Source organism: Panthera leo, chromosome C2, assembly GCF_018350215.1.
Source record: "Panthera leo isolate Ple1 chromosome C2, P.leo_Ple1_pat1.1, whole genome shotgun sequence".
Classification (NCBI taxonomy): Eukaryota; Metazoa; Chordata; class Mammalia; order Carnivora; family Felidae; genus Panthera; species Panthera leo.
In genome coordinates this window covers 73,609,249-73,635,937 of record NC_056687.1, presented here as the reverse complement: position 1 = coordinate 73,635,937, position 26,689 = coordinate 73,609,249, and the positions used below count along the sequence as shown (strand labels likewise).

The 26,689-nt window shown below is 41.4% G+C and overlaps 1 protein-coding gene across 1 annotated transcript in view; it reads right to left on the bottom strand.

Moving 5' to 3' along the window:
- Window positions 1–375: 375 nt before the first annotated feature.
- LSG1 (large 60S subunit nuclear export GTPase 1) overlaps window positions 376–26,689 on the bottom strand; it is a 36,640-nt gene continuing 10,326 nt past the window's right edge. The window contains exons 6-14 of the mRNA XM_042955375.1: window positions 19,646–19,706; window positions 18,420–18,596; window positions 13,475–13,891; window positions 10,718–10,819; window positions 10,436–10,579; window positions 8,587–8,710; window positions 6,210–6,289; window positions 4,483–4,656; window positions 376–1,615 (exon numbers count right to left, since the gene is read on the bottom strand). Of these exons, the coding sequence (XP_042811309.1) occupies window positions 1,436–1,615; window positions 4,483–4,656; window positions 6,210–6,289; window positions 8,587–8,710; window positions 10,436–10,579; window positions 10,718–10,819; window positions 13,475–13,891; window positions 18,420–18,596; window positions 19,646–19,706 (1,459 nt within the window). The 3' untranslated portion in view covers window positions 376–1,435. The remainder of the gene's footprint in view (window positions 1,616–4,482; window positions 4,657–6,209; window positions 6,290–8,586; window positions 8,711–10,435; window positions 10,580–10,717; window positions 10,820–13,474; window positions 13,892–18,419; window positions 18,597–19,645; window positions 19,707–26,689) is intronic.

Sequence of the window (26,689 nt, the reverse complement as noted above, 5' to 3'; positions counted from 1 at the left end):
AGGCTTTAACATGCTGATGCATGTTCCTCTTCTTTCATGGGCTTTTCAGACTGTCCCTTTCCTCAGATCAAAGGGAAGAACTAGAAGTATATTGTTGCAGATGGATGAACACAACTGCGGAACCTCTCTAGCTCTGCCTCAGGCTTGATCTGGAATAACCTTTCACCCGATATTCAAATGAAGAACTAGAACACTAATTCCTTACCTGTTTATAAACTCTTCCTTGGCTGACCCACCGCTTTTGAGCAAACCTCCAGAATCCCCTCACAGGCTCTAAGGCCATGTGATGGCTCTTGCTAACTTCCTGCATCAGGGCCCTACTCCTGCTGTCCCCGGTTTCCAGTGCCTTTCCTGCCACACAGAAGGTGCTATCTGTTAAATAAACAAGTATATATTTTTTATTCCCCAGGTGGAACACATTTTTCAACTATATCTTAAAATACACTCTGGTCACATCGGGCAAGGCTTAACTGCAAAACTGTGGACGAACCGCGGGTCTGTCATCTTCTGATACATTTCACAAGACTGTTCATGGGCATGTGCATTTTTCTGGAGAAGGCGTCCATAACGTCCGTTAGATTTCCAAAAACATCTACCACACAACACAAGGAAAGGATCTGAGCTAAGGGAATAATGAGGCTCATAGAAAAAGGGAGACAAAAGTAAAGTGAGAGGCTAAAACAGGAATGGTACTATAAAAGGTAAACTGTCCTTGTCTCACTCTTGATGGTCCTAAGTACTAAGGAGATCAGGCAACTATACCTAAAACAAGAACTAGCTGATCATCTGCCCATTTCCTCATGCCTTTGGTGAGCTTTAGAAAAACACACACTACTTTCTATAGTAGTGGCTCATGTTGACAGGGATCTTCAATAGAAGGGTGGGCTCTCTGAGGCTTTTAAAAACTACATCTGCTAGCCCCCTCATTCTAAGACCTGATGTGCCTTCTGCAATACCAGGGGACTGCTGGGTATGCATGTGAGGTTGAGAATCACTAACCTATATAATGTTCTCAAAAGAATCCATCTAAAATCCCAGTCATGCTTTGGCAAATTGCAACTGTTTAAAGAATGTGAAATGTCCAAATGGCAGTGTATCTACATAAACCAATAAAACGCCTGTTAGTGACCATTTAATTTTAGTATTTTTTTTTTTAACCCAATTTACAAATTAGTATGCATGTGTATTTGTTTACACATGCAATCATTCATTCCCTCATCTTAAATTCAGCCTTCTACAGGACAAAGTTTCTGGGGCTCCAAGATGACTGTGTTAGACTCGGTGCTCCACGGAGCCCCTGCGTCCTGATACTGGCTGTCTGGTGTGGCTGCGTGCCACAAGAAGCAGGGTCCATTTCACAGCATCACGGCCGAGAGCAGCTTCTGTGTCTTCTCCAGGTGCACAACGCAGATGCCATTTCCACTGCAGCCCAAGTTCACGTATCCAGGTGCTTATAGAGTCTACGAGTTTTCTCTTTTTTATTTCTGTTGCCATGTTTTTTCCAGGCCTTCCCAGCCCTGCCCTCAGAGCTCACAGCAGCTGTAGTCACCAGGCCACTCCCTGGCTTGTAGCCCATCACAGCCTGGACTCCTTTGGTCAAAGCTCTCATGTTTTCCTAGGAAGTGAAGACAGCAGTATGGGAGATGTAAGCACAGTATTATTTATGGAGAACTCCAAGACAGAGGACTTCCACCCCCTTCACTGCTCCTCTCTCTCTCCCCATTCTTAAGTAAGTTTCTCCGCATTCTGTCTTGAGTGCATTCTCTTTGTCCTTCACTTTGCTTAGTCCCATCGCTTCAAATGCCATCTGTAACTAGCCACTGAGCAAGCACTCCCTATGCCTTCCTCATCTACCACATACAGCCAGCCAATAAGTTCTGTGGGCTCCAGGCTCTAGCATTTGGTGTACCTATCCACTGTTCTCCACCACCCTGTTCTAGCCCCGGTATTCATTAGCTTTCACTGAACACTGCAACACTCCCCAGTTCTACTAGAGTTTAACCATCACATATCTCTCTTTCCTCACAAACCTCTGATGGCTCCCTGTAGCCTGGGGAACCGAGTTCGTATTCCCTCAGAGGGTACACAAGACCACTTACAACATGGGCTTCTTATTGATAGAATCCACACTCCCATCTTTTTATGCCTTTGTTCACGCTACTCCCTCTCTGCCTGGAGAATCGCCCTCACCACTCCTTCCAACCAGTATGTTTATATTTGCCCTTAGAGTCCAGCTTAGATATCACCTCCTCTCTGTGGTGTTCACTCACCTACTCTCCTCCTGGCCCCAAGGGGGAACTGCTCCCCAATCTGGGTTCACAAAGTACCTGACTTATACTTCTGCCCTAGACCTAACGTGTCACGTTACTTGTTAACTTGCCCATCTCCCCTTAGCTAGAATGTGATCTCCCTGAAAACAGTAATTATGTTTTCTTCCTTTTGATATCCTAGGTCCCAGTGTAGTATCCACATGTAATAGTGCTCAAAAAAGTTTCTGTAAACTTGTGATTTTATTTAAGTAGAGCAAAATGAAACAAAAAACTGAACAATTAAGTTTACTTAGTAAAAATAAAATTAATCCCATATGATTCTGCAAGTGCAAAGCAGTATTTCATGATTGTCTTAATAGTAGTGGGTCCAAGGAAGAACCTATGATCTTTCTGCCTATCAGTAAATTTCCTCCTAAATATTGGCAGACTTGGAAATAATTCAAACCAGGAGCCACAATAATCAAGTTCTAGCCCAGCCTTGCCATTTAAGACAAGTATCCTTGAAGAAGTCACTTTGCCTCCTTAAGCCTCAATGGCCCCAGTGGTGGATAGCACTATCTGCTTGGCCTGTGTGAGGCACACAAATAAAGCATCATATAAATACAGAAAGAAATCACTCTGGATACAGATGACACCCCCTCCCCCCACCACCCTTTTATGGCTGTAGCAGTCACAAAAGGATTTAAAAAATATATTAAGTACAGTTATAGGATTTAACTGTTCTGCATATAAGTTTTCTTTATTTTCTTATGTTAAAACATCTTTTTTAAATGTTTATTTTTGAGAGGGAGAGATAGAGAGTGCATGTGAGTGGGGGAGGGGCAGACAGTGAGGGAGACAGAGGATCTGAAGCAGGCTGCTCGCGGACAGCAGAGCTGGATGTAGGGCTTGAACTCATGAACCGTGAGATCATGACCTGAGCCGAAGGTGGACAATTAAATGACCGAGCCGCCCAGGTGCTCCTAAATTTGTTGTTTAAAGTGCAGCATATAAACTGTAGCTGTGATGTAAACAATGAAAGTTACTAAAATGTACTGGCTCAGAAAGACCACTAAACAGTAGAAAATATTTGCAAATTATAAATATGATAAAGGTTTTTATCAGAATTTATAAAGAGCTCTTACAACTCAACGATAGGTAATTCTCCAAAGAAGATCTATCTACATGTGCCAATGAGCACACAAGATTACCAACATCCTTAGGGAAATCAAAATCAAAATCATGAGACACCACTTCATACAGTAGGACGACTAAAGTAAAAAAGGACAGAAAATAAATACCAGTAAGGATATAAGGAAATTAGAGCCATCATACCCTGACAGTGGGAATGTAAAATGGCACAGACACTTTGGTAAGTCTGGCAGTACCTCAAATGTTAAACATGTGGTTAACACATGACCCGGAAATCCCACCCCTAATTATATGCCCAAGAGAACTGAAAATCTATGTTCACACAAAAGCTTGTGCATGAATGTTCATAGCATTATTTATAATAGAAAAGGGGGGATGCTCGGGTGGCTCAGTCGGTCAAGAATCTGACTTCAGGTCACGATCTCATGGTTCATGAGTTTGAGCCCTACATCGGGCTCTGTGCCGAGAGCTCAGAGCCTGGGACCTGCTTCAGATTCTAGGTCTCCCCCTCTCTCTCTGCCTCTCCCTGGCTCACGCTTTGTCTCTCTCTCTCTCTCTCAAAAATGAATACACATTAAAAAAAAAAATTTAAAAAAAATCATTTATCTTATAATAGAAAGGGGAAACAACCCAAATTCCATCTATGAGAAATAAACAAAATGTGACATATCCACTCAATGAAATATTATTTGGCAATAAAAAGGAATAAAGTACTGATAAATGGATGAACCTTGAAGTCATTATGCCAAGTTAAAGAAGCCAGTCAGAAAAGACTACATAGTGGGTGATTTCATCTATATGAAATGTCCAGCATAGGCAAATCTATAGAAAGCTGATCAGTAGTTGGAAAAGGCTGGGGAGAGTGGGAAACAGTGAGTGACTGATAACGGGTACAACGTTTCTTTCTGGAGTGATGAAAACATTCTAAAATTATGGTGATGGCTACACAACTCTGAATATACTATAAACTACTGAACTATACTTGCAAAGGGTGGATTTTACACTATGTGAATGGTTATTTCAATAGAACTGCTATATAATATATGCTGATCAGAAGTTAAAGAAAAACTTTAAAACTTACTTGATGGAAAAAACTTTTGTCAACTACATTTTCAATCTGTTTTGCTTTTTTATTTCCGCCTGGATGCATTTTTAGTTCACCACCATTCGTTTTGTTCTCTAGGAGTCGCTGGTGTTGATGCTGAAAGGTCACAGGGTCTCTTCCAGGAGGAGGATGACAGTACAGAAGTTTACCCTACGAAGACAAGAAGCGTAACAGCACATCACATGTGTTGTCTGTGTTCTCCCAGAAGAAAGAAAAATCCTCAAAGAAGACATCTCCGCCAAGCACCCTCTGACCAGCTTTCTTTTTTCAATTAAAAAAAAAAAAATGTTTATTTATTTAGAGAGAGTAAGAGTGTGAACAGAGGAGGGACACACAGAGAGACACAGAATCCAAAGCAGGCTCTGAGCTGTCAGCAGAGCCTGACGCAGGGCTCAAACCCATGAACCATGAGATCATGACCTGAGCCGAAGTCGGACGCTTAACCAACAGAGCCACCCAGGCACCCCTTCCTGTTTTTCGATTAACCAAGCTGACTTCTGGTCACCTGCAAATGGAGAGTCCTAATGAATACACTGACTTACCTTTAAAGTGTTCTGAAGGCCTAGCCTGCCCACAGCCTGCAGACCAGGAGGAAATCTTTCTCCTCTGTGCTCCTTTTTACCTTGTTTGCATTTCTACTCATGTTCTTCGGTGCACTTATGTGACTATACTTAGGCTAAGTGTTTTCCAAAATGAAAATCAGGACACAACTGCACAGCAGGATTATACTAATGCAGATGTTGGGCGGTCGCTCACTGGATGCAAATTTCCTGCTTCCCACCATAAACACTCTATAAACTATGGTTTGTAACTCATCTTCTCATCTTCCACAGTTTTATAAATGGCAAATGAATAAATAATTTATCCATACAAATACTCTACTGATTAACTACTTTCTTCCTGAACTGAAGGCAAGACAGTATGGATGTTCAATTTTACTCCTATGCTTCCAAGAGCTCTGCTGATGTGGCATTCAGAAGAGGGAATCCTCACAACCAGTTATTACGGGAGACCCAAGATGCTTGTTTGCAGAAAGAATTAAGCTTAATACATAACAAGTACTGGGGGCTAATTATGCGCCAGGCACTGAGCTTAGTGGTGTGTGTGTCTCCACACACACGTTATTCTCATTTACTTCCCATAATAATCTCGTGAGACAGCTACTATTCGTTCCTACTTTACTGATGAGGAAAACCCAAAACTTAGCACGTCCTCATCTGTGATGTGGACAGACTCGTTATGTATCTTTAATGAGACGACGCACCGAAAACAGCACTACTCTCGGCAGGGCTGTGAGTACCGTTACCGGGCGAGCGCAGGGAGAACGGCATACGGACGCTCCACTCCCAGGAGGACTGTGACACAGCTGCAAGAGGAGCTGCAGGCGATGGCAAAGCCAGAGGCACGCATTTATCACTTTCGCTGACAACGTGCAGAGAGCTCTCTCTCTCGTAATTGTGCTGTTGGTTCCATCTCTGGCTCACATGACGCCAACTCCCCCGGATCAAGAAAGCCACGCCGAGGCTGCCGATCTCCTCCCGCAGAAGACCCACGCCAACCTTGCCAACACTGGATCTTGCCAATTACAACACACCCTCAATGAGAAAATCCCTCCTTTGTGACGCAACAGGTTGCTGGCGTCTAGGCGCCGTGAGAGAGGAGGCCTGCTCACTCAAGAGCATCGAGGAGCTGGGCTCACTTACACTGACGTAGTCCTTCAGGATATAGCGAGCAGACCGAGGCTGGTCTGGCTGTCCGTGCGCAGTCATGAATCCTCGCATATCTGTGAGGAGAAATGGGTTGTGCAAAACTGAAGTTAGAAGACGGCAAATCACAACGAAGACAACTGAGGTGAAGGAAGTTTAGTCCATTACCACACCAACTACGCATCCTTACTCTCTAGCTTTAAAAAGCAACTGTCATGGTAGAAGACATTCTGGTAGCAATTATAACGACCTCCGACAATCTGGGTGAACAGACCACACTGTTCTGATAGCCTAGCACCAAGGGCTGACACACACATTCAATCTCTCTCCACTCCAGTTATTTCTTTCATCTCTTGATTTTAAACATTTACATACGGAGGCCACCTGTAGAATGCTATGCCGTCACTACAATTAGCAAAACCAAAAGCAATATAGTAAGTCTTCTTGTTTAATAATGTATCTATGCATTTTCCCAACTTCCCAAACATACAACAAAGATCCCTCTAATACTAACTCAACTAGAGGGGGTAGCAGAGCCTAGTGGTTAAGAATATGGCCTTTGGCAGACGGGTTGGGTTAAAAATAGCTCCTTCACTTAGTAGCTGTGTATTGGCTCTTTCAGTTCAGAAGAAAATAGTTAGAACCCTAGATCGCACAATACATAAAAAAACACGTAGGCAGATTAAAAATCTAAAGGTACATAAAAAAAGACATTACAGGAAAATAGTTTTATCCTTTTAAGATAGGGAAGGCCCTCCCAAGTAAAACACCAAACACCATCAAGCCAAAAAGGAAAGTCTGTTAAAATTGTTAACATATATAAGGCTAAAGAAACCACAAAGAAGTCCTACAAATCCTTAAAAGAACACAAGATGCATAGAAAAAGGTGATTCCCAGAAGAAACAGAAATGGCCAGCATATGCACAGATGTTCCATTTCATTAGTAAAGATACGCAAATTAAAGTTATTTAGCAATGTCTTATGAACCATCAGAGACTATTCTTAAAAAAAAAATTTTTTTTAATGTTTATTTACTTTTGAGAGAGACAGAGACAGAAAGTGAGTGGGTTAGGGGCAGAGGGAGGGGGAGACACACAATTGGAAGCAGGCTCCAGGCTCCGAGCTGTCAGCACAGAGCCTGACATGGGGCTCGAACTCACGAGCTGTGAGATCATGACCTGAGCCGAAGTCGGACGCTCAACCAACTGAGCCACCCAGGCGCCCCTGTCAGAGACTATTCTTTACAGACCTGCAAAATGATCTTAGAAACTATACGTATGTGGTCACCCATCTTTACAAACTGGCCTTTTCCTTACTCTGATTTTATCAGCATTAGATGAAAAATCTTAAAAAACGATTACTTTTAGTTTTATCTGGAAGTCCAATCAAATGGAAAGTCTGGTGGAAGCCCACTACTGGAAAGAGGCCTGGAATATGAAACTCGGGCTATGCGCCACTGATCAGACACCACTGTAGGCAAGTCATTTCATGCTCTGATTTCAGATTACTCGTCTTAAAAAAAAAAAAGAGGTGAGAGGCGGAATGATCTTTAAGGTCTCTTACGCGGTTTTGTGACTACACTGGTCTCATCACAAATGCTTAATATTTATCCTCTTTAAAGTCTCTCAACTAAGCTAAGTTCAAGTTAATGTCAAACAAGGTTTCCAAGGGACTGATGGAAGGGGAGGGAGGCTGTTTTGTGTCCCTATCCTAACCACATTCAGCAACGTCCCAATCTGAGGGCTTTCCCTTCCAATGCTGCCCTCACAACTCTCCTACCTGCTCTGACAGCATATTCATTTTCTTCCCAACATCCCTTTTCTTCCCCGTTTGGGAGAAGACTCCAGAAAAAGCCAGCACAGCCTCAATCTGAATCGTGTCTACACCTGGTTATCTTCTAAACAGTGAATGCCCTCAGGGCCTTTTCTTAGAGGCATGTGACAACTGCTGGCTCTTGCTGGTGCTCTCTGTGGGAGCTTTCAACAGTCTGCATCTAGGCATTCAACAGGGAGGGGCCTGACTGCTATAGTGAAAGCAAAGGGCAGACCTGAGGAGAGGCAAGGGATTCAAAGCATCTCCTCCTCTAACTCCAGAAAGCACTTACCACACTGAAGTAAAATGCTACTCACGGAGCAGTCAGCTCCCCTCCCTTACTGCTGCACTCTGAACCCACCACCAAAGCAGCTACCTGGAGACCAGGTAGCTGGAGGCAAGGCCAACAGAGACAACGAAAGCACAAACCTTGGAAGATGACATGACAAATGCTAAGGAAAAATGTAAATTTCTATCTCTGCAGGAGTAGTTGCTCTCATTAACTATGTTGTTACTTTTTGTTCATTTAATTGTTCATGTTTTAAAATAAATCACAACTCACATCCGTAAGCTGTCAACAGTTCTTCTGATGTCGGAGGTCGATGGGGATCTTCATCCTCTCTAGGCTTTATGATATTAATGCCATAGGTAGCTTCTAAAACATATCTCGGAATATTCTGGCAAACATAAGCTTGTCAAGGAATCCATTACCTTGAACTGACCCCTTCCCACCACGGCTTCTGACACATGCCTCTAATTCTGAGACCATGGTACTTTAGCACTCCTATGACCAAAGCCTTTTTATGTCTCCAAAAAAGAAGTACAGTTATTCATTAATTTTCAAATGCTTTCTCTTTAAATACCATTCTACCTTGTACCGGCTATTCATGCACATGCCCCATATGCCCCCGAGACCGAATCCAGAAAGGGCAGGATCCATGGCTGATTCATGCTCATAGCTTCCACAGAACCCAACCTTATCTGGCTTGTAATGAATGCTCAATACGCATCCGATTATTAATTCAAACAGAAATGGAAAATATACAGAAAAGCATAAATAATGTAACAACTGTGTTCCCAACTATCAAGAAGTGGTAACAATTTCGTCTACTAAAAATTGTATTACAGGGGCACCTGGGTGGCTCAGTCAGTTAAGCGTCCGACTTTGGCTCAGGTCATGATCTCAGTCTGTGAGTTCGAGCCCCGTGTTGGGCTCTGTGCTGGCAGCTCAGAACCTGGAGCCTGTTTCAGATTCTGTGTCTCCCTCTCTGACCCTCCCTTGTTCATGCTCTGTCTCAAAAATAAATAAATGTTAAAAAAACCATTTTTTTAAAAAATTGTATTACAAATGCAAACCTCCACTGGTCTGCTTCTCCCACTTTCACACTCGCATGTTATCTATTAATGCAAAGTACTGTTCTGTGAGGTGACAATTTTTACAGAAATGGGTGTCACACCGTATATGTGATCTTTTGAGATCTACCTAGGTTACCACAGGCAGACTTAGTGCAGTATTTTTAACAACTATATACTATTCTATTTTAGCGATATACTATATTTTATCAATCCTGGCAGATGAATTCTCATTATTTCTTACAGGAGGAGAAATCAAATTGGGGTAAATAAAATGCGGTGGCCTTCAGGGCAGTCATGAAGAATCTTGTCAAGAACTGTACAGGGCCAGAAATTTCACGCTACTTATAAATTAACAAATTGGCATGTCAGTTTCATGGAGTCTCCTTCCTATCTTCCTCCGGCATCCACGGAACAGTAACAGACTAGCCTGTTGGGTTGTAAGTAGGGTAAGATCTTAAGACACTGTGGTTCTTAACAATATTTTTTTCATGTCACACACTATCCTAGGTGCTTCACAAAAGTTAACTCATTATGCTGGGAAGCAGCAGAGTTCCTTTTTTTTTGGTAGGCCTATTTGCATACTTTAAAAGCATGCTGGGATTTTGATTGGGATTGCATTGCATTGCACTGATGTATCGATTTGAGGAGAATTGACATTTTAAGAGTATGAAGTCTTTCAAACCATAAACACGTATATCTCTTCATTCAGGTCTTATCAACTGTGAAGGAGCTGTTATTACTGGCACTTTTCAGAAAAGAGTTTCTGGAAGGTTAAGCAAGCTTATCACACAAATAGTCAAATGGCAGTCTCAGGATTCAGGTTTGCAACTCGGGGCTGAGATCCAAGACTGGGCTCTTCCACTGATTCCAGGCGACACTGCTGCACTCAGGACATGAGGTTCTGTAATCCTGATGCTACCTCACATATAAACTTGGGCAGGTTACTGTTAAGTGTTTCAGGTTTTTCAATACATCCAATGCAAAGCCAAGTCCAAAACAAACTTGAAGCCCTAGTGTACACATAACAACCAGTCTTTGCAAAGCAGAAAGGATATTAGTGACACAGGGGGAACGTGGTCTCTCATTTGGTCAATAGGGAGGATTCCATTGCAAGTCATTTCTGCCTTGGTAGAGACGAAGGATGGCATCACCAGGCCCGGGCAGTCACATAAGCAGAGGCCAGGTTCCACATAGAGAGTCTGAAAGACAAGTGAGAGGTTTACGCTGGGCACACAGCAGAGGAAGGGAAAAGACCAACACGCGAGTGGTGAAGAACTCAGAAATACCCAGCCGGAGGAACTGGCTAAGGAGGAAACAGGCTGATGCTGCAGAAATACCTGAAAATGCTTGGTGTGACCAGGTGTGGCAGACACAGACACTTTCTTGTTGCCCATGATGGTGTTGATTGTGGAACTCTTACCAACATTCGGATAGCCCACCTGCAAGAGACACCTAAGTTACTAGCGTCTGACAGTACGTGTATCAAACCCAAAGATAATACATAAATAGTCCAACTCCAGCGTGTTTGGTTGCTTCAAAAGATTATTTGAAATAGGTGCTGTTTGTGGACAATTTGTTCCCCTGCAGTGTGGATGTATTTATTCAGACAGGTCTCCAGTGATGAACAGTCAAGCTAAGTACATTTTATTTGTAGAGGTCTTGCTGTAACAGCAGATATTATAAACCTCAGCCCCTTGTTCTCAGCTCCCACGAGCTCTCATTTGGTCAATAGGGAGGTTCCCCCTGTGTCACTCCCACGACCCACGATGTCCCATCTTACAGGCATAGTTTCTGTTATATTTTCCACACTGTGGGTGAAGTCAAGCATCAGACAGGTATTTTAATCATCACAACATACAATCACTTTTAATTTTTAGTAACTTACCAGCAAGCTTCTATCTTATTGGTTAACAATGGTAAATGGCACATGGACTTGCTGTGGGTTAACAAGCTATTAAAACTCTTCAGTGAGTCTTAGCAGGATCATATAAAGATTCTCAAATAAATGCTCAAATCATGCCAGTCTTGCTCCAGGCTTTTTCTTAGGTTTTTTTCCCTGCACCTCTAAATCCAATTCCTTCTTACCTGGTTCAAACAATCCTCCGTCAGCACGACTGGAAGATTACAAATACTGATCCCATGGAACATAAAACCCCAAACCTTCCACCTCCAGTACAGGCCTCGTAACACATCACTTCCATTGCTCAGCTTCTCTCTTGCCCCTCTCTATGCTTAGCCATACTGCCACCTGCTGGTCCATGGACATACTTCCATTCCTGGGGCTTGGTTTAAACCTTTACCTTCTGTTTGTCTGAAGGCCCTTCCTTCCATTGTCACATTGTACTTTAAGGTGCAACCTCTTACATAAATATTTCAGACGACTGCTCATTAATTTCAATATTCTCATGTTTTGTGTTTATTTATATCTTGATTACATAACATGTTACCATTTGTTTCCATGTCCTTTGTTGGGGGCAGGGGACTTCTGTTGCTGTCATCTCCCCCACCTCCTGCAGACCAGGCTCCTCATTATACAACTCTTATAGGGTGCTGGATGTCTTCTCTACCACTCCCTACACTTGGAATTAGAAGTTCTGGGAGGGTGGAGATACACTGACTGTCATGGCCCAGCAGGACGCCTGGCATGTGGCCAGTGATCAATAAATGTTCACAGAATGAGTAAATTAACCTATTTTCAAGATTTCTAGAGTAAGACATTCAGAAAGTGGCGACGCTGCTTAGCATGTTCGTAAATGTGAGAAAGAAACTAGCTTTTAGGGAAGCTGGGCTTTCTGGTGGCATATGGAAAATGAATTTTTAGCAATAATATATAGAAGTGGAGTTGTAAAGCTAAGAGAAATTAGCTACATTTCCCAAAGTTTATAGCAAGTAAATCAGTTCCACTGTAGAACTGGGAATTATACTAGGTCTGCCTGGCTCCAGGGACAATTCCTTTACCTAGTGTTCTAAAATAAAACATCAATCTGCTATAATCATTTTAAGTACGCTTTGGGAGGGGGACAGTGCTTCAAAACAATTAGGATTGCTCTACTCGGCACGTAACTTAAAAGCTAGAAGATTTTAAGGCTGCCATGATCTACTTTCTTTCACTGTTTTGTTTTCTTGCTTGGATGGAAGATCTATAAAATACCTTCTCTAACATCTTACACTTCCTTAGCTAAAGATATGGCTGTCTGGAGCTCTGCTGTACACCCCTGAGGTTTGGGTACTTCTCACAGCCACCTCTAGAATTAGTGTATATGTAGCTAGGGACGTGATCTCCTTTCCCGTTTTTTGTTTATTTTTGAGAGAGTGCGCACACATGTGCACGAGCAGGAAAGGGGCAGAGAGAGGGGGACAGAGGATCCGAAGCAGGCTCCACACTGTAAGCAATGAGCCAGATATGGGGCTGGAACTCACGAACTGTGAGATCATGACCTGAGCCGAAGTCGGAGGATCAACCAACTGAGCCACCCAGTCGCCCCTCCTTTCCCCTATTCTTTTTTTTTTTTTAATTTTTTTTTTTTTTTTTTGGTTAACGTTTATTTATTTTTGAGACAGAGAGAGACAGAGCATGAACAGGGGAGGGTCAGAGAGAGGGAGACACAGAATCCTTTCCCCTATTCTTATGCAACCAAAGCACCAATCTTGTTGTACCTGGCCCAAAGATGTTGGGATTCTCCCTAGAATGCATCTGGAACATTTACAGTACAAATTCGCAAGGATCACATGACACCATAAGCCTCCAGAAGGTAAGAATATTGACCTGGAAGAGTGAAAATGGGCTTAAAAGTGCTCTTTTCCAAGTACTTCTTGGGAAGTCACATGAATGGTAGCGCTGAACTGGAAGGAGGTGGGAGAAGATAATTACTATGAAAAGAGGTATAGCCAATGTAAGCCTTGAAAGAGTACACTTTTGACTTTTCCTGTCACACTGCCTACTCCCACAATGCCAGTGGGCAACAAGAGGGCAATAACGTTCCCAATGATGCCAGAAGCGTGGTTAGTAGTCCCTTGGATTCCAGTGTAGCTATCAATGGATTGGATATAAAGATACCCATGGGGTAACAATCTCAGGACCTATTTCACCTTACCAGTCCAACAGTAAGCTGTCCATCTTTCACTTTCTTCCCGGTATGTAGCTGCTTAAAGATCTCCAATAACTCCTGCCTTGATACCAGGTGGCTGAAATTGCGTGTGTGCCTCTTCTCCAGGGTGTTCCTGTCCTGAGCCTCAGAATCCACAGTACAGCTTTCCTTCCTGTCCCAGCCACAGGCCTCTTCGTCAGGGTTGCTGTCCTCTTCCGAACACGTCTGCCAAACTTCCTCCTCCTCCTCCGGACAGTCCTCGTACTCACTGTTGTCTTCATCGCTACTGGCAACTTCACCAAGTGGCAGGGATCCCCCGTCCAGGAGCTGTTCGGTCTCACTGTGAGGATTTTCAGCCTCATCACAACTGGAGTTTTCAGACTCAGTTGTATTGGCTTCTCCAGCACCCTCGTTCACATGTTCCTGATGAAATAACAGAAACCGCAAAAGTTCAGAAGGGTAGAACAATGGCATCTTTCATTCTAATGAAAGTATTCAGAGTTGGTTATTGAAGAACAGAGGACAAGAAAAGCCATGAAGGAGACCAGAAAAGGTGAAAACAGGGAGACAATGTAAGTCTTTCAGTGCGAGGACACAACCAAACTATCAACAGTGGTGCCCTTTGGGGACGGGAGGAACAGTGGATCGTCACTTTATGCGTTCCTGTATTATTTGAACTCTGTACAAACAACATGCGTTACTTCTGTAATAGATACATCTTTAAAGAAAGCAAGAGCTTAGAAAAGCCCATGTCAAGCTGAATTCTTTGTCAGTATGCCATTTTACAACGGCCTATAGAACAAAGCATTTCTCGTTAACAATAAAACATTTAACATTCTCTTCTCTGCACAAAGCAAGAAGGGCAGAATTTATAATTTGAGTTTTTTACATTTGCATTTTTAAAGACTCTGGTTTGCATATTTAAGGAAACTGCTATTCCTTTATAATTGCCTTTAATAAATCAAAGTGCTGTGCAACACAGCTCCCTCCGGATGAAATAAACAAAACTCAACTCCACATGTGAAAATTATTCACATATGCAAAAAAGAAAAAAAAGATAAAAATCATTTACTCTTTAGGGATGTGTAAATTCTTCTGAATTCCTACTGATATTAAAGCAAAACGAAGACAATTTATGGTATTACTATATTGATTTGTATCAACAAGAGTGAATTGGTCTGGATTTAGAAGTGATGCAAACCTGGTATCATTTCTAAATTACCTAATGTTAGAATGAGTAATCGTCACAGAAGAGGACACAGGGAGTTAAACAGGTATCCTAAATTTTAGGAAAGTAGTGACATAAACCATCACAGAAAATAGGCATGATTTCACAGTCAAGCCTGGTGAGTCAAAAAGAAACAGCATGAGGGTGCCTATGTGGCTCAGTTGGTTAAGCATTCAACTCTATGATCTCATGATTCGTGGGTTTGAGCCCCACATTGGGCTCTGTGCTGACAGTGCAGGGCCTGCTTGGGATTCTCTCTCTCTCTCATTCTCTCTCTCTCTCTCTCTCTCTCTCACACTCTCTCGCTCTTTGGCCCTCCCCTGCTCATGTTCTCTCAAAAAAAAAAAAAAAAAAAAAAAAAAAAAAACTTAAAAAAAAAAACAACCCACAACAAAACAGTATGGCTTATAACAGAACTACAGAACTGGGAGCAATTTCTATGAGAAATGAACAATGAGTGTAAAGAAGATGGTGTGTCTTCACCGTGAACTCTTCTGGATCATTTTAAAATATGAAAGAAACAGGTAACAATAATGTGAACCAGGGGCACCTCGATGGCTCAGTTGGTTTGTGGGTTTGTATATCGGGCTCTGCGGTGACAGTGCAGAGCCTGCTTGGGAATTTCTCTCTCTGCCCCGCCCAATGCACGTGCACTCTCTCTCTCTCTCAAAATAAATAAATAAAGACTTTTAAAAAAGACCCCACCTAAAACGAGAAGCAGTTTAGGTTCAGGAAAAATGAGAAGGACAACAGAAGGACTTTGTGGCAGTTATAGTAAAATAAAAATAAGGGGAAAGCCAATTTCTTAGGAAAACAGTGCAATTTAACAGATGGCCAAGAAAAAACTAAGGTACTCGGCTTGAAAACTGTCATGCTCTTTCAAATAAGAAGGGGTTAAACAACTGTAAAGGAAGAACCAAGCTTCAGATAGGCGAGTACAGTGATTATCAAACTATTTCTAGTAAGTTCATGTTTGATACTCAAATGACAGATGTGATTACTGATACATCACAACAGTAGTTAGTTATTGGTCTTGAGAAATCAAGAAAAACATCAGAGACTTCAGAAGACTTGGGAGGAGTAAATGATGGCTAACTTAAGAAGGAAGAAAGAATATCTTCCATAACCACACACTGTTAACTCGGAGTTGGATATGGGAGTAAGTCCACAAGGCAGCTGGTGAGCCCTAAAAAGATAGTCATCAACAGGAGGCAACAAGGGTTTCCTGAGAACAGATTATGTAAAAAAGTGGAACGTACTACTTGGTAACAGTTCAGGGAAGACTACAGATGTAGAAACTAATCCTTTTTTCATTTTTGGTAATTTAAAAATACAACAACAAAAACCTTCAGTAAGATGCTGGCTTCCAGGAAAGAGGTGAAACAGAAATAATGGTTAAGAGGACAAATTAGGAAGCCAGACTACCTGAGGATAATAAGCACTTACATTTACTGTTGAGAAGATTAAATGAATAAAATATACAAAGTGCTTAGGATAGTGGTGCCTGGCACAGAATAAACTTTTTATGGGTTAGTTTTTATTAACAATAGTAACAACAGAATGATCCTTACTGTTCTATCCTTGCAAACACATCTATATTCATCACATCAGAATGCTTATTAGTACCAAGTGCTTAGTAAGTTCACAAAAGGTTACAGAGCTCTCCCCTTGGTTCTGACCTGTTTAACATCAATGACTGGAAAGAATATACAGAAGCACAAACACACAACATCTGCAGATTCAAAGCTAGAAGGAGAGAAAAGCAAATTGCACAACCAAAATGAATTCTCTACCTTAGCCCCAAATACTAACAATATTTCAGAGGAACAATACTGTCCTAAGTTGAGCCTGAGTGGCTCACTTGGTTGAACATCTGAATTCAGCTCAGGTCATGATCTCATGGTTTGTGAGTTTGAGCCCCGCACTGGGCTTGCTGCTGTCAGTGTAGGGCCCAATTTGGATCCTCTGTCCGCCCCCTCTCTCTGCCCCTCCCTCACTTGTGCTCGTGCGCGCTCTCTCTCAAAAACAAACAACCACAAACACAAAAACTTTTTCCATATGTAAATATGGGGCGAGATTTGCATTAAGTCTTCTCATTTCTAAAAGATATTTCAGGGATTTGGTTGTTCACAGGTTAAATTGGCCAAGACCATAATATAGCTCCTTTGAAACGGGTGAATTAACAAAAACTCTGAATTACTAGGAGTATCCTGATTACAAGAAGTTAATAGTCTCTCTGTATACATCCTGGGCAAACCATATCTAGAATAACATATTCAATTAGGTGCCACCAATTTTAATGTTATCCTGACACAGGCAAACAGGCACTTGAGATGAAGAGTGCCCCAGATATTGTGTCCATAATGAATAGAAAGGCAGAAAATACATACAGTTTGCAGAAGAGAGAACTAAGGGGACAAAGGAAGAGTCCTTAGATCAAGGGTTAGGGAGGCCAACTTAGCTTCACTAAACTGAAAAACTTTCTTTCTTTAACATTTTTATTTTTTATTTTTTATTGAGAGAGACTGTGTGTGTGCATGCGCGAGCAAGTGGGGTGTAGAGGTGGATCCCATGACCCTGGGATCATGACCTGAGCTGAAATCAAGAGCTGGACCAACTGAGCCACGTTGACAACCCTGAAGAACGTTCTAAATGAAGTCAGGAACAGTGAGCTACCAGGTCTCTGTCATTTAATGTAGTCACAGAGAGATTATATGACTGTTTGCCATGGAGGTGAGCTAACCTATAAACTCATCAGGAGAGGGTATTATATTCACTGATACCCAGCTCAACACACAAGTCAATACATGGTTGACAGAGATAAAAGGAGAAGGCTAGGAAAAAAAATATTACTTTAGGTCTCTTCCAGATCTAAGATTCTACTACTAATTTCATTTCATAGTTATTATTAGTTATTAGTTATATTTTTTATTAAAAAACAAACCCCAGGGGCACCTGGCTGGCTCAGTTGGTGGAGCATGTGACTCGATCTGTGAGTTCAAGCCCTACGATGGGTGGAGATTGGGTGTAGAGATTACTTAAAACAAGCACACAGGGCGCCTGAAGCTCAGTGAGTTAAGCATCTGCCTTCAGCTCAGGTTATAACCTCGCAGTTTGTGGGTTCGAGTCTCACATCGGGCTCTGTGCTTGGGATCCTCTCTCTCTGCCTCTACCCTGCTTGTGCACGCTCGCTCTCTCTCTCAAAATAAATAAACTTAAAACACACACACATTCACACCACCACCCCACCCCCAAATTGTTTCTGTAAAATTTGGGTTAAAAGAGAACACGGTATAGCTTTAGGATTACTTCATTTCGTTTTGAAAACAATGTCAAAAGAGATTCTAATCAAGTCCTGAGAAGTAGAGGTACAGGCTTTGGTTGTCGCCGCCTCCTGTTAAAAACTATTATTAAAGTCATTATGAAACTTCCTATTCAACTTCCTGCCGAAAATCTAAAAGAATTAAAAATTCTAGCTAGTGTCAGTGTGTAACACAGAGCCCCAGAGATGTCAGACTATTTGACAACCAGAGAAAGCAACCTTGTGACTCATTTTTCTATAGTATAGCTCATCCTACTATCAGAGCATTTAGGGAACCAACAAAAATCCCTGAATTCCCACAAAACTTCAAACAAACAAACAAACAAACAAACCCAAAGCTTACTAACCAGAAACTGAAATCTTCCTCCCAGAAACCCAACCTGAAAAAGCCCTCAGGTTACCTCAGAGTCCCCAATCAGTTGAATGGCTCCAGCCAAAGCCGACCAGAAGATAATCTTCACATTTTCTTTTTCAAAGTATGTGGCCCAGGCACTCCGCTGCTCAGCAGTCAGCAAGTCTGCCTTATTTATCAGAATGACATTTTCCTTACTGTCATCTATTTCTTTCACGTAACATTCCTGGGCAAGACAAAGGTATTTAGAAAGGCCTCTTCAAACAAGTAAATATTGGGCAAATTATACTGAAGACCCCCAAGTACGACTAAAAGTTTTTACTGCCCCTAGTTTTAAGTCAACCCTAATTTAAAGAGTTTTTATCCTGCTACATTCTAATGATCCTTCCAGTAAGCTCTGACAAAGGTAGGTCACATACACTCAGAAGTACCCTCAACATAAAAAATTGGAAAGGGTAAAATGAAATGCTCTCCTGTCCTCCTGAAGGGTAATAGATCTTTCCACTTTAAATACTGTTGTTCCTCTCTCTGATACTGCCGAAGTGTTTCTTTTACACGGTTAAAGAACTGCAGAGCTAGATTTGTCAGCCAGCAGGGACTAAAAGAAAAACAAGACTCGATTAATTGATATTAATTCCCAAACACAGCTCTTCATTAGGGAACACACCAGAGTGTGACTTCACAAGAGTTTCACAAATGAGATTTTTGTCTCTCACCAATGGATTTAAAAATATCCTGTACTATTACTATCATGGTCCTCAAACACAAATAGGAATACTTCACATGTGTACAGTGTTATACTAATTCAAAGCCTGTGTTACATTCTTTCATGTAATCTTCACTCCTTAATTATTACTACCTGTGGTGTTTTACAAACAGTTCACTGTAAAATATCACAGCAGGTAGTAAGGTGTGAGGAGAGAGAACATGACAGGATGGGTAAGATAGGACTAAAAAGTACAATGTTATTTAAACCGATGTCTCTTAAAAAATGAGAAACACTGGCAAATATCTATTAACAAATTGGCCTCTAAACTAAAAGCTAGAGAGTTCATGTGTTTGTCCCTTCCTGCAGATGAAAATAATTGTTTTAGAAGGAAAACACCTGTCTAAACAGCAGCAGTGTGTAAGCGCCCGACCCTGAGAGGAGAGGGGGCCTACTTGAAGCTAGAGGAGGGAACAGAACGCTTGCCTACAGTTACTGCTGTCAGTGAGGCCGTCCTCCCACCGCGGCTCCGAGGACTGCACATTTGAATTTTGTTACACTTTACTTACCAAGTCCTCACATCTAAACAGGAGTGGGTTTCGAGCATCTACTATTTGGACCACGATATCACTGAAAAAGAAACATGAGATACTCCAATCATTGTGAAGTGAAACATGACCACATAATAATAATAGCAAACACTGTCCATATATTAGCACTTGGCACATTAATCGTTTTAAGGTATAATTATCCCGTTTATATATGAGGAAACTGAAGCTTAGGACAGTTAAGTAACTTGTCTAAGGTCACCAGCTACTCCTGATGGAGCTCGAAGGGAACTTTGTCTGGACCAGAGAACATGCCTGTAATCATAACATTCTCTTGCTATTTTATGTCCGAGAAGACCCTGATGATGTTTCATTGCTAAAACTTCAACTGGATCCTCTAGTAAACTCTCCTGGTGAGGCAAAAGAGTATTCCAAATACTTCAATCCAAGATGAGGTCTACTGCATACTCAGTACCTAATCCACACTGGTGTTAAGACCTCAAAAGAAAACTAATAAATCACTTGCTGACAGCAGCCACTATCAAAGCCTGTAAGTTTTTTAAACCCAGGGTTGACAAGAGAAAGCATACATCCAGCAAATCATCATCCATCGGTTCCAACAATGTGTTTAAATGGCACAAATACAAAACAGGAAAATATCAACTTAAGATGCCACACTGAAGCAGGAATGATGAGTCCAACTTCTGTCACATAGAAGATGTAGTAGTAAGAGAACCTTCTGTAGCTGATACAAGCTCCTTAAAGCCCTCACAAATGTAGTGGGGACTACAGCACCCTAGCACTACAAGAGTAAGTATCTCACTTCCCTGGGAGGATCACCCTTCTATCCTGCCTCTGTGGCTAGGAAAGATGCTCTAAGGGGGAGCCGCAACTGCCACTGGAAGGAAATAAGTCTGGAATTGTGATCCTTCCAGCTTTTGGTTTTCTTTTTCAACATTACTTTGGCTATTCGGGATCTCTTCTGGTTTCATACAAATTTAAATTTTTTTTTTAAACTTTATTTATTTTTGAGAGAGAGAGACAGAGACAGAGTGCAGGCAGGGGACGAACAGAGAGAGAGGGAGACACAGAATCTGAAGTAGGCTCCAGGCTCCAAGCTGTCAGCACAGAGCCTGACACAGGGCTTGAGCCCACAAACTGTGAGATCATGACCTGAGCCGAAGTTAGATGCTCAACTGACTCAGCCACCCAGGCGCCCCATTTATTTTTAATCTTCATTTATTTTTGAGAGAGAGACAGAGTGCAAGTGGGGGAGGAAGAGATAGATGGTTCCAAACAAATTTGTTTGTTCTAGCTCTGTGAAGAATGCTGGTGGTATTTTGATAGGGATTGCACTGAATGTGTCGATTGCTTTGGTTAGTATAGACATTTTAACATTTGTTCCTCTAATCCATGAGCATATGAAATGTTTTTCCATTTCTTTGTGTCCTCTTCAATTTCTTTCATAAGCTTTCTTTGTTTACAGCGTACAGATCTTTTACCTCTTTGGTTTATTCCTATGTATTTTATTCCTAGGTCTTTTTGGTGCAACTGTAAATGGGACTGATTCCTTGATTTCACTTTCTGCTGCTTCATTATTAGAGTATAGAAGACATGCAACCAATTTGTGTACATTGAGCTTATATCCTGTGACTTTGCTGAATTTATCAATCAGTTCTAGCATTTTTTTTGTGGAGTCTTTTGGGTTTTCCAAAAGTGGAGTATCATGTTGTTTGCAAAGAGTTAAAGTTTAACTTCTTTTTTGTCAATACGAATGCCTTTCCTTTTTGTTGTCTGATTGCTGAGGCCAGAACTTCCAGTCCTGTGTTGAACAGCAGTGGTGAGATTGGACATTCCGGTCATGTTCCTGACCTTGGGGGGAAAGCTCTGTTTTTCCCATTAAGGATGAGATCAGCTGTGGTCTTTCATATACGGCCTTTATGATGTTGACGTATGTTCCTTCTGTACCTACTTTCTTGAAATTTTTTATCAAGAAAGGATGCCGTATTTCGTCAAATTCTTTTTCTGCATCTACTGAGAGGATCATGTGGTTCTTATCCTTTCTTTTATTAATGTGATGTATCACACTGATTGATTTGGGAATACTGAACCACCCCTATAGCCCAGAAATAAATCCCACTTGATCATGGTAATTTTTTTTTCAACGTATTGTTGGATTTGATTTGCTAGTATCTTGTTGAGAATTTTTGCATCCGTGTTCATCAGGGAAATTGGGTCTGTAGTTCTCCTTTTTAGTGGGGTCTTTGTCTGGTTTTGGAATCAAGGTAATGCTGGTCTCACAGAATGAATTTGGAAGTTTTCCTTCCACTTCTATTTTTTGGAACAGCTTCAAAAGAATAGGTAGTAACTATCCTTTAAATGTTTGGTAGAATTCCCCTGGAAAACCATCTGGCCCTGGACTCTTGTTTGTGGGAGATTTTTTATTACTGATTCAATTTCTTTACTGGTTATGGGTCTGTTCAAATTTTCTATTTCTTCCTGTTCCAGTTTTGGTAGTTTATATGTTTCTAGGAATTTATCCATTTCTTCCAGATTGCCCAACTTGTTGGCGTATAACTGCTCATAATATTCTCTTATTATTGTTTGTATTTCTGCGGTGTTGGTTGTGATCTCTCCTCTTTCAATCGTGATTTTATTTATTTGGCTCCTTTCCTTTTTCTTTTTGATCAATCTGGCTAGAGGTTTATCAATTTTGTTAATTCTTTCAAAGACCCAGCTCCTAGTTTCGTTGATCTGTTTATTTTTTTTTTAATTTCATTATCATTGATTTCTGCTTTAATCTTTATTATTTCCCTTCTTGTGCTGTTTTTGGGCGTTATTTGCTGTTCTTTTTCCACCTCTTTTAGGCGTAAGGTTAGGTTGTGTACCAAAACTGCAATCATCAAAGACACTATGGTGCTGTCACAAAACAGACACAAATCAATGGAACAGAATAGAGAACCCAGAAATGGACCCACAAATGTATGTCCAACTAATCTTCTACCAAGCAGGAAAGAATATCCAACAGAATAAAGACAGTCTCTTCAGCAAATGGGGCTGGGAAAACTGGACATGCAAAAAAAATGAACCTGGACCACTTTCTTACACCATACACAAAAACAAACTCAAAATGGATGAAAGACCAAAACGTATGACAGGAAGCCATCAAAATCGTAGAGGAGAAAGCAGGCAAAAGCCTCTTTAATCTCGACCACAGCAACTTCTTACTAGACAGGTCTCCAGAGGCAAGGGAAACAAAAGCAAAAATGAAAATGAACTACTGGGACCTCATTAAGATAAAAAGCTTCTGCACAGCAAAGGAAACAATCAACAAAACTAAAAGGCAACTGACAGAAAGGGAGAAGATAGGTGCAAATGACATATCAGATAAAGGATTAGTATCCAAAATCTATAAAGAACTTATCAAACTCAACACCCAAAAAGCAAATAACCTAGGGAAGAAATGGACCAAAGACACAAACAATTTTCCAAAGAAGACATCTGGATGGCTAACAGACACATGAAAAAAATGCTCAACATCACTCATTATCAGGGAAATACAAATCAAAACCACACTGAGATACCACCTCACACCTGTCAGAATGGCTAAAATGAACAACTCAGGAAACAACAGATGTTGGTGAGGCTGTGGAGAAGGGAAACACTTTTGCACTGATGGTGGGAATGCAAACTGGTGCAACCACTCTGGAGAACCGTAGGGAGAGGTTCCTCAAAAAATTAAAAACAGAGCTCCCCTATGACCCAGCAATTGCACTACTAGGTATTTATCCAAAGGATACAAAAATGCATATTCGAAGGGGCACATGCACCCCCCTCCAATGTTTATAACACTGCTATCAACCACAGCCAAATTATGGAAAGAGCCCAAATGTCCATGACTGATGAATGAAAAAAGATGCGGTATACCTATGTGTGTGACACACACTGGAATATTACTCAGTGATCAAAAAGAAAGAAATCTTGCTATTTGCAACAACGTGGACAGAACTAGAATGTATTATGCTAAGCGAACTAAGTCACAGAAAAGATAGCTATCATATGATTTCACTCAGATGTGGAATTTATGAAACAAAACAGATGAACATAGGGGAAGGGAAGGAAAAATAACAGGGAGGCAAACCATATGGGACTCTTAAAATACAGAAAACAAACGGAAGGTTGCTGGAAGGGTGTTGGGCAGGGGGATGGCCTAAATGGGTGATGGGCACTGAGGAGGGCACTGTTTGGGATGAATACTGGGTGTTATAAGTAAGTGATGAATCACTAAATTCTACTCCTGAAACCATTATTACACTATATGTTAACTAACTTGGATTTAAAGGAAGGAAGAAAGGAAGAAAGGAAGGAAGAAAGGAAGAAAGGAAGGAAGGAAATAAGCTGCAGACATACTTACGGCAGTCTCCTAAAAATCCATGTCTGGTTGGCCTGTTCTGAGGTAATGCTTATGTAACTAGGCTGGACATTGAGGAAATGTATTAAGTCAAGCTTATCATATAAGGCAGGGCTTTGACAATCAAAGTGCATTTTCTTTCTTTCTTTCTTTCTTTCTTTCTTTCTTTCTTTCTTTCTTTCTAAGTTTATTTGAGAGAGAAAGAGTGTGCACATGCGTGCATGAGGGGGATGAGAAGGGAGGGAGGGAGGGAGGGAGGGAGGGAGGGAGAGAGAGAGAGAGAGAGAGAGAGAGAGAGAGAGAGAGAATCCCAAACAGGCTCTGCACTCATAGCCCAATGCAGGGCTCGAACTCACGAACAGGGAGAAATCATGACCTGAGTCGAAATCAGGAATCAGATGCTTAAAGGACTGAGCCACCCAGGTGTCCCTCACAGTTCATTTTCTTTCAGACTAGTTCCATTTCCAGCTTCATAATGTGATTCAAAGGAACTCACAGACTTGCTAATTTAAGACAAATTGTTGTTAAGTTCTGTAATTAAGTGGGTCCCAGCATTTCTTCTTTAAGGTAATAGCTACCACTTTCAAACTGGGAGGATTTAACAGTAAATGCAACAATGACTGCAAAACATGGACAAAACCTAATAAACTAAAATTGCAAGGTCCACAAACATTAGGTCTACCCAGCAAACACGGAGAAACAATAATGAGCTCAGAAACGCTAGGAAGAAAAGACAAACTTGAGACTACTTGCTTTGGGGATCTTGGGTGACTCAGTTGGTTAAGTGTCCAACTTTGGCTCAGGTGGATCTCATGGTTCATGGGCTTAAGCCCTGCGTCGGGCTCTGTGCCGACACCTCAGAGCCTGGAGCCTGTTTCAGATTCTGTGTCTCCCTCGCTCTCTGCCCCTCCCCCACTCACACTTGCTCTCAAAAATAAACTAAACATCAAAAAAAAAAAAAAGGCCAGTTGCTTCATGTGCTGAATTAGCACATGCAAAGTGCTGTATACCAGAAAAGGCACATGCAGCACAATAATGCCTCATCTTACTGGAATACGGTGTTCTGCCCTCAGTGCCCCAGCAGCTTCCTGCATTTCAATTACAGGGTATACATCGAATCTTTTCCAATAACGACTCTCAAAATTAAAGAGCCAGATGGCTTAGCTAGCCTATTACCAAACAGGAGACATCTGCTATGCAAAACACATCAATAAATATTTCCTGTTAAAAAATGTGGCAGTAGTCCCTTTATTAATATTTCTATGTGGGGCTCCTGGGTGGCTCAGTCGGTTAGGAGGCCGACTTCGGCTGAGGTCACGATCTTGCAGTCCGTTGAGTTCTAGCCCCGCGTCGGGCTCTGTGCTGACAGCTCAGAGCCTGGAGCCTGCTTCATATTCTGTGTCTCCCTCTCTCTGACCCTCCCCTGTTCATGCTGTGTGTCTCCCTGTCTCAAAAATAAATAAACGTTAAAAAAAAATTAAAAATAAATATTTCTATGTAATTCAGATCCACTTCCATGTGATCTAAACTATACTGAGCTAGAAATACACTCTCTCTTATAAACAGAAAAATACAACATAATAAAACTAACAGAACAATATTGTAAATCTATTGAAGCTACAGGCTCACTCTGGGGAAACCAGTAGCTTATTTAGGGACATAAAAAGTCTGTCAAATGTGGAAGAAGGAACACATATGGTTACCTCTGTTCCCTCTTAAAACCTACAAAAACGAAAGCAAACTCTGATGCTTGTTAGGATAAAGAGAAAGAAAGAACAGCAGCAACTGAGACATGGTAGCGCAATCAAGAAGCCTGTTCACGCCTCAGAGCCCTGAGGGAGCTCGGGACTACAGGCATCAGATGAAGGCCTTGAGGCAAGGGTGAAGAATGGGACTGACATCAATCTGGTGAGGAGCTCTTAGGTCTTTTCTTCTGTTCCATTCAGTCTGGCAGTTACACCGCCTGATTCTCCTATTCCAATAGCAGATGGCTAGGGTTTCTTAATAGAGAAAATGAACCCAAGAGTCTCCAGAATTGGAACCTCAAGCAACAGGAGAAGATGGGAAAGAGATGCTATACTGAAAAAGGGTGGATTAAACAAACCTACATACCCAATGGTGAACATGCCCACACACCTTGCATTATACTCCCACCTTTAGCGACGTTCTCAGTAGGAGAGAATTTTTATCTTTAAGAAACTGACTGGATCTAGGGAAAACACCCCTAGAGCCTAACATCTTGGGGTATTCCAACAAAATAAAACTGATCCCTGTTCAGTCCTATACAGTGAAGTCACCGGTTGGCAAATTCCATCCAAACAGGTGGTCTTGTCAATCCCCTTTGTAACGCTTCATTCTTAGATACAAACAGGCAATAAACATCGCTTGACATGTGAGAAAGGCCTCTTACATAAAAGTCAGAAACCAGAATAAATGGAAAAAAAAAAGGAACAGAGAGGAAAGACAGACAATATAATAAATAGAAAATCTAAAATAAAAAAAAACAGAAAAAACAATACTGTAAATGTGCAGATGGGAGTATTCCAAGGTGAGGTTTCATTACTTTAAAGCTTATTATTTCTCTTTGGAAATAATAAAACAGGCATTTCAGCAGTCCACATCTTCAACTGCTAATGAGACACTGAAGGAGAGAT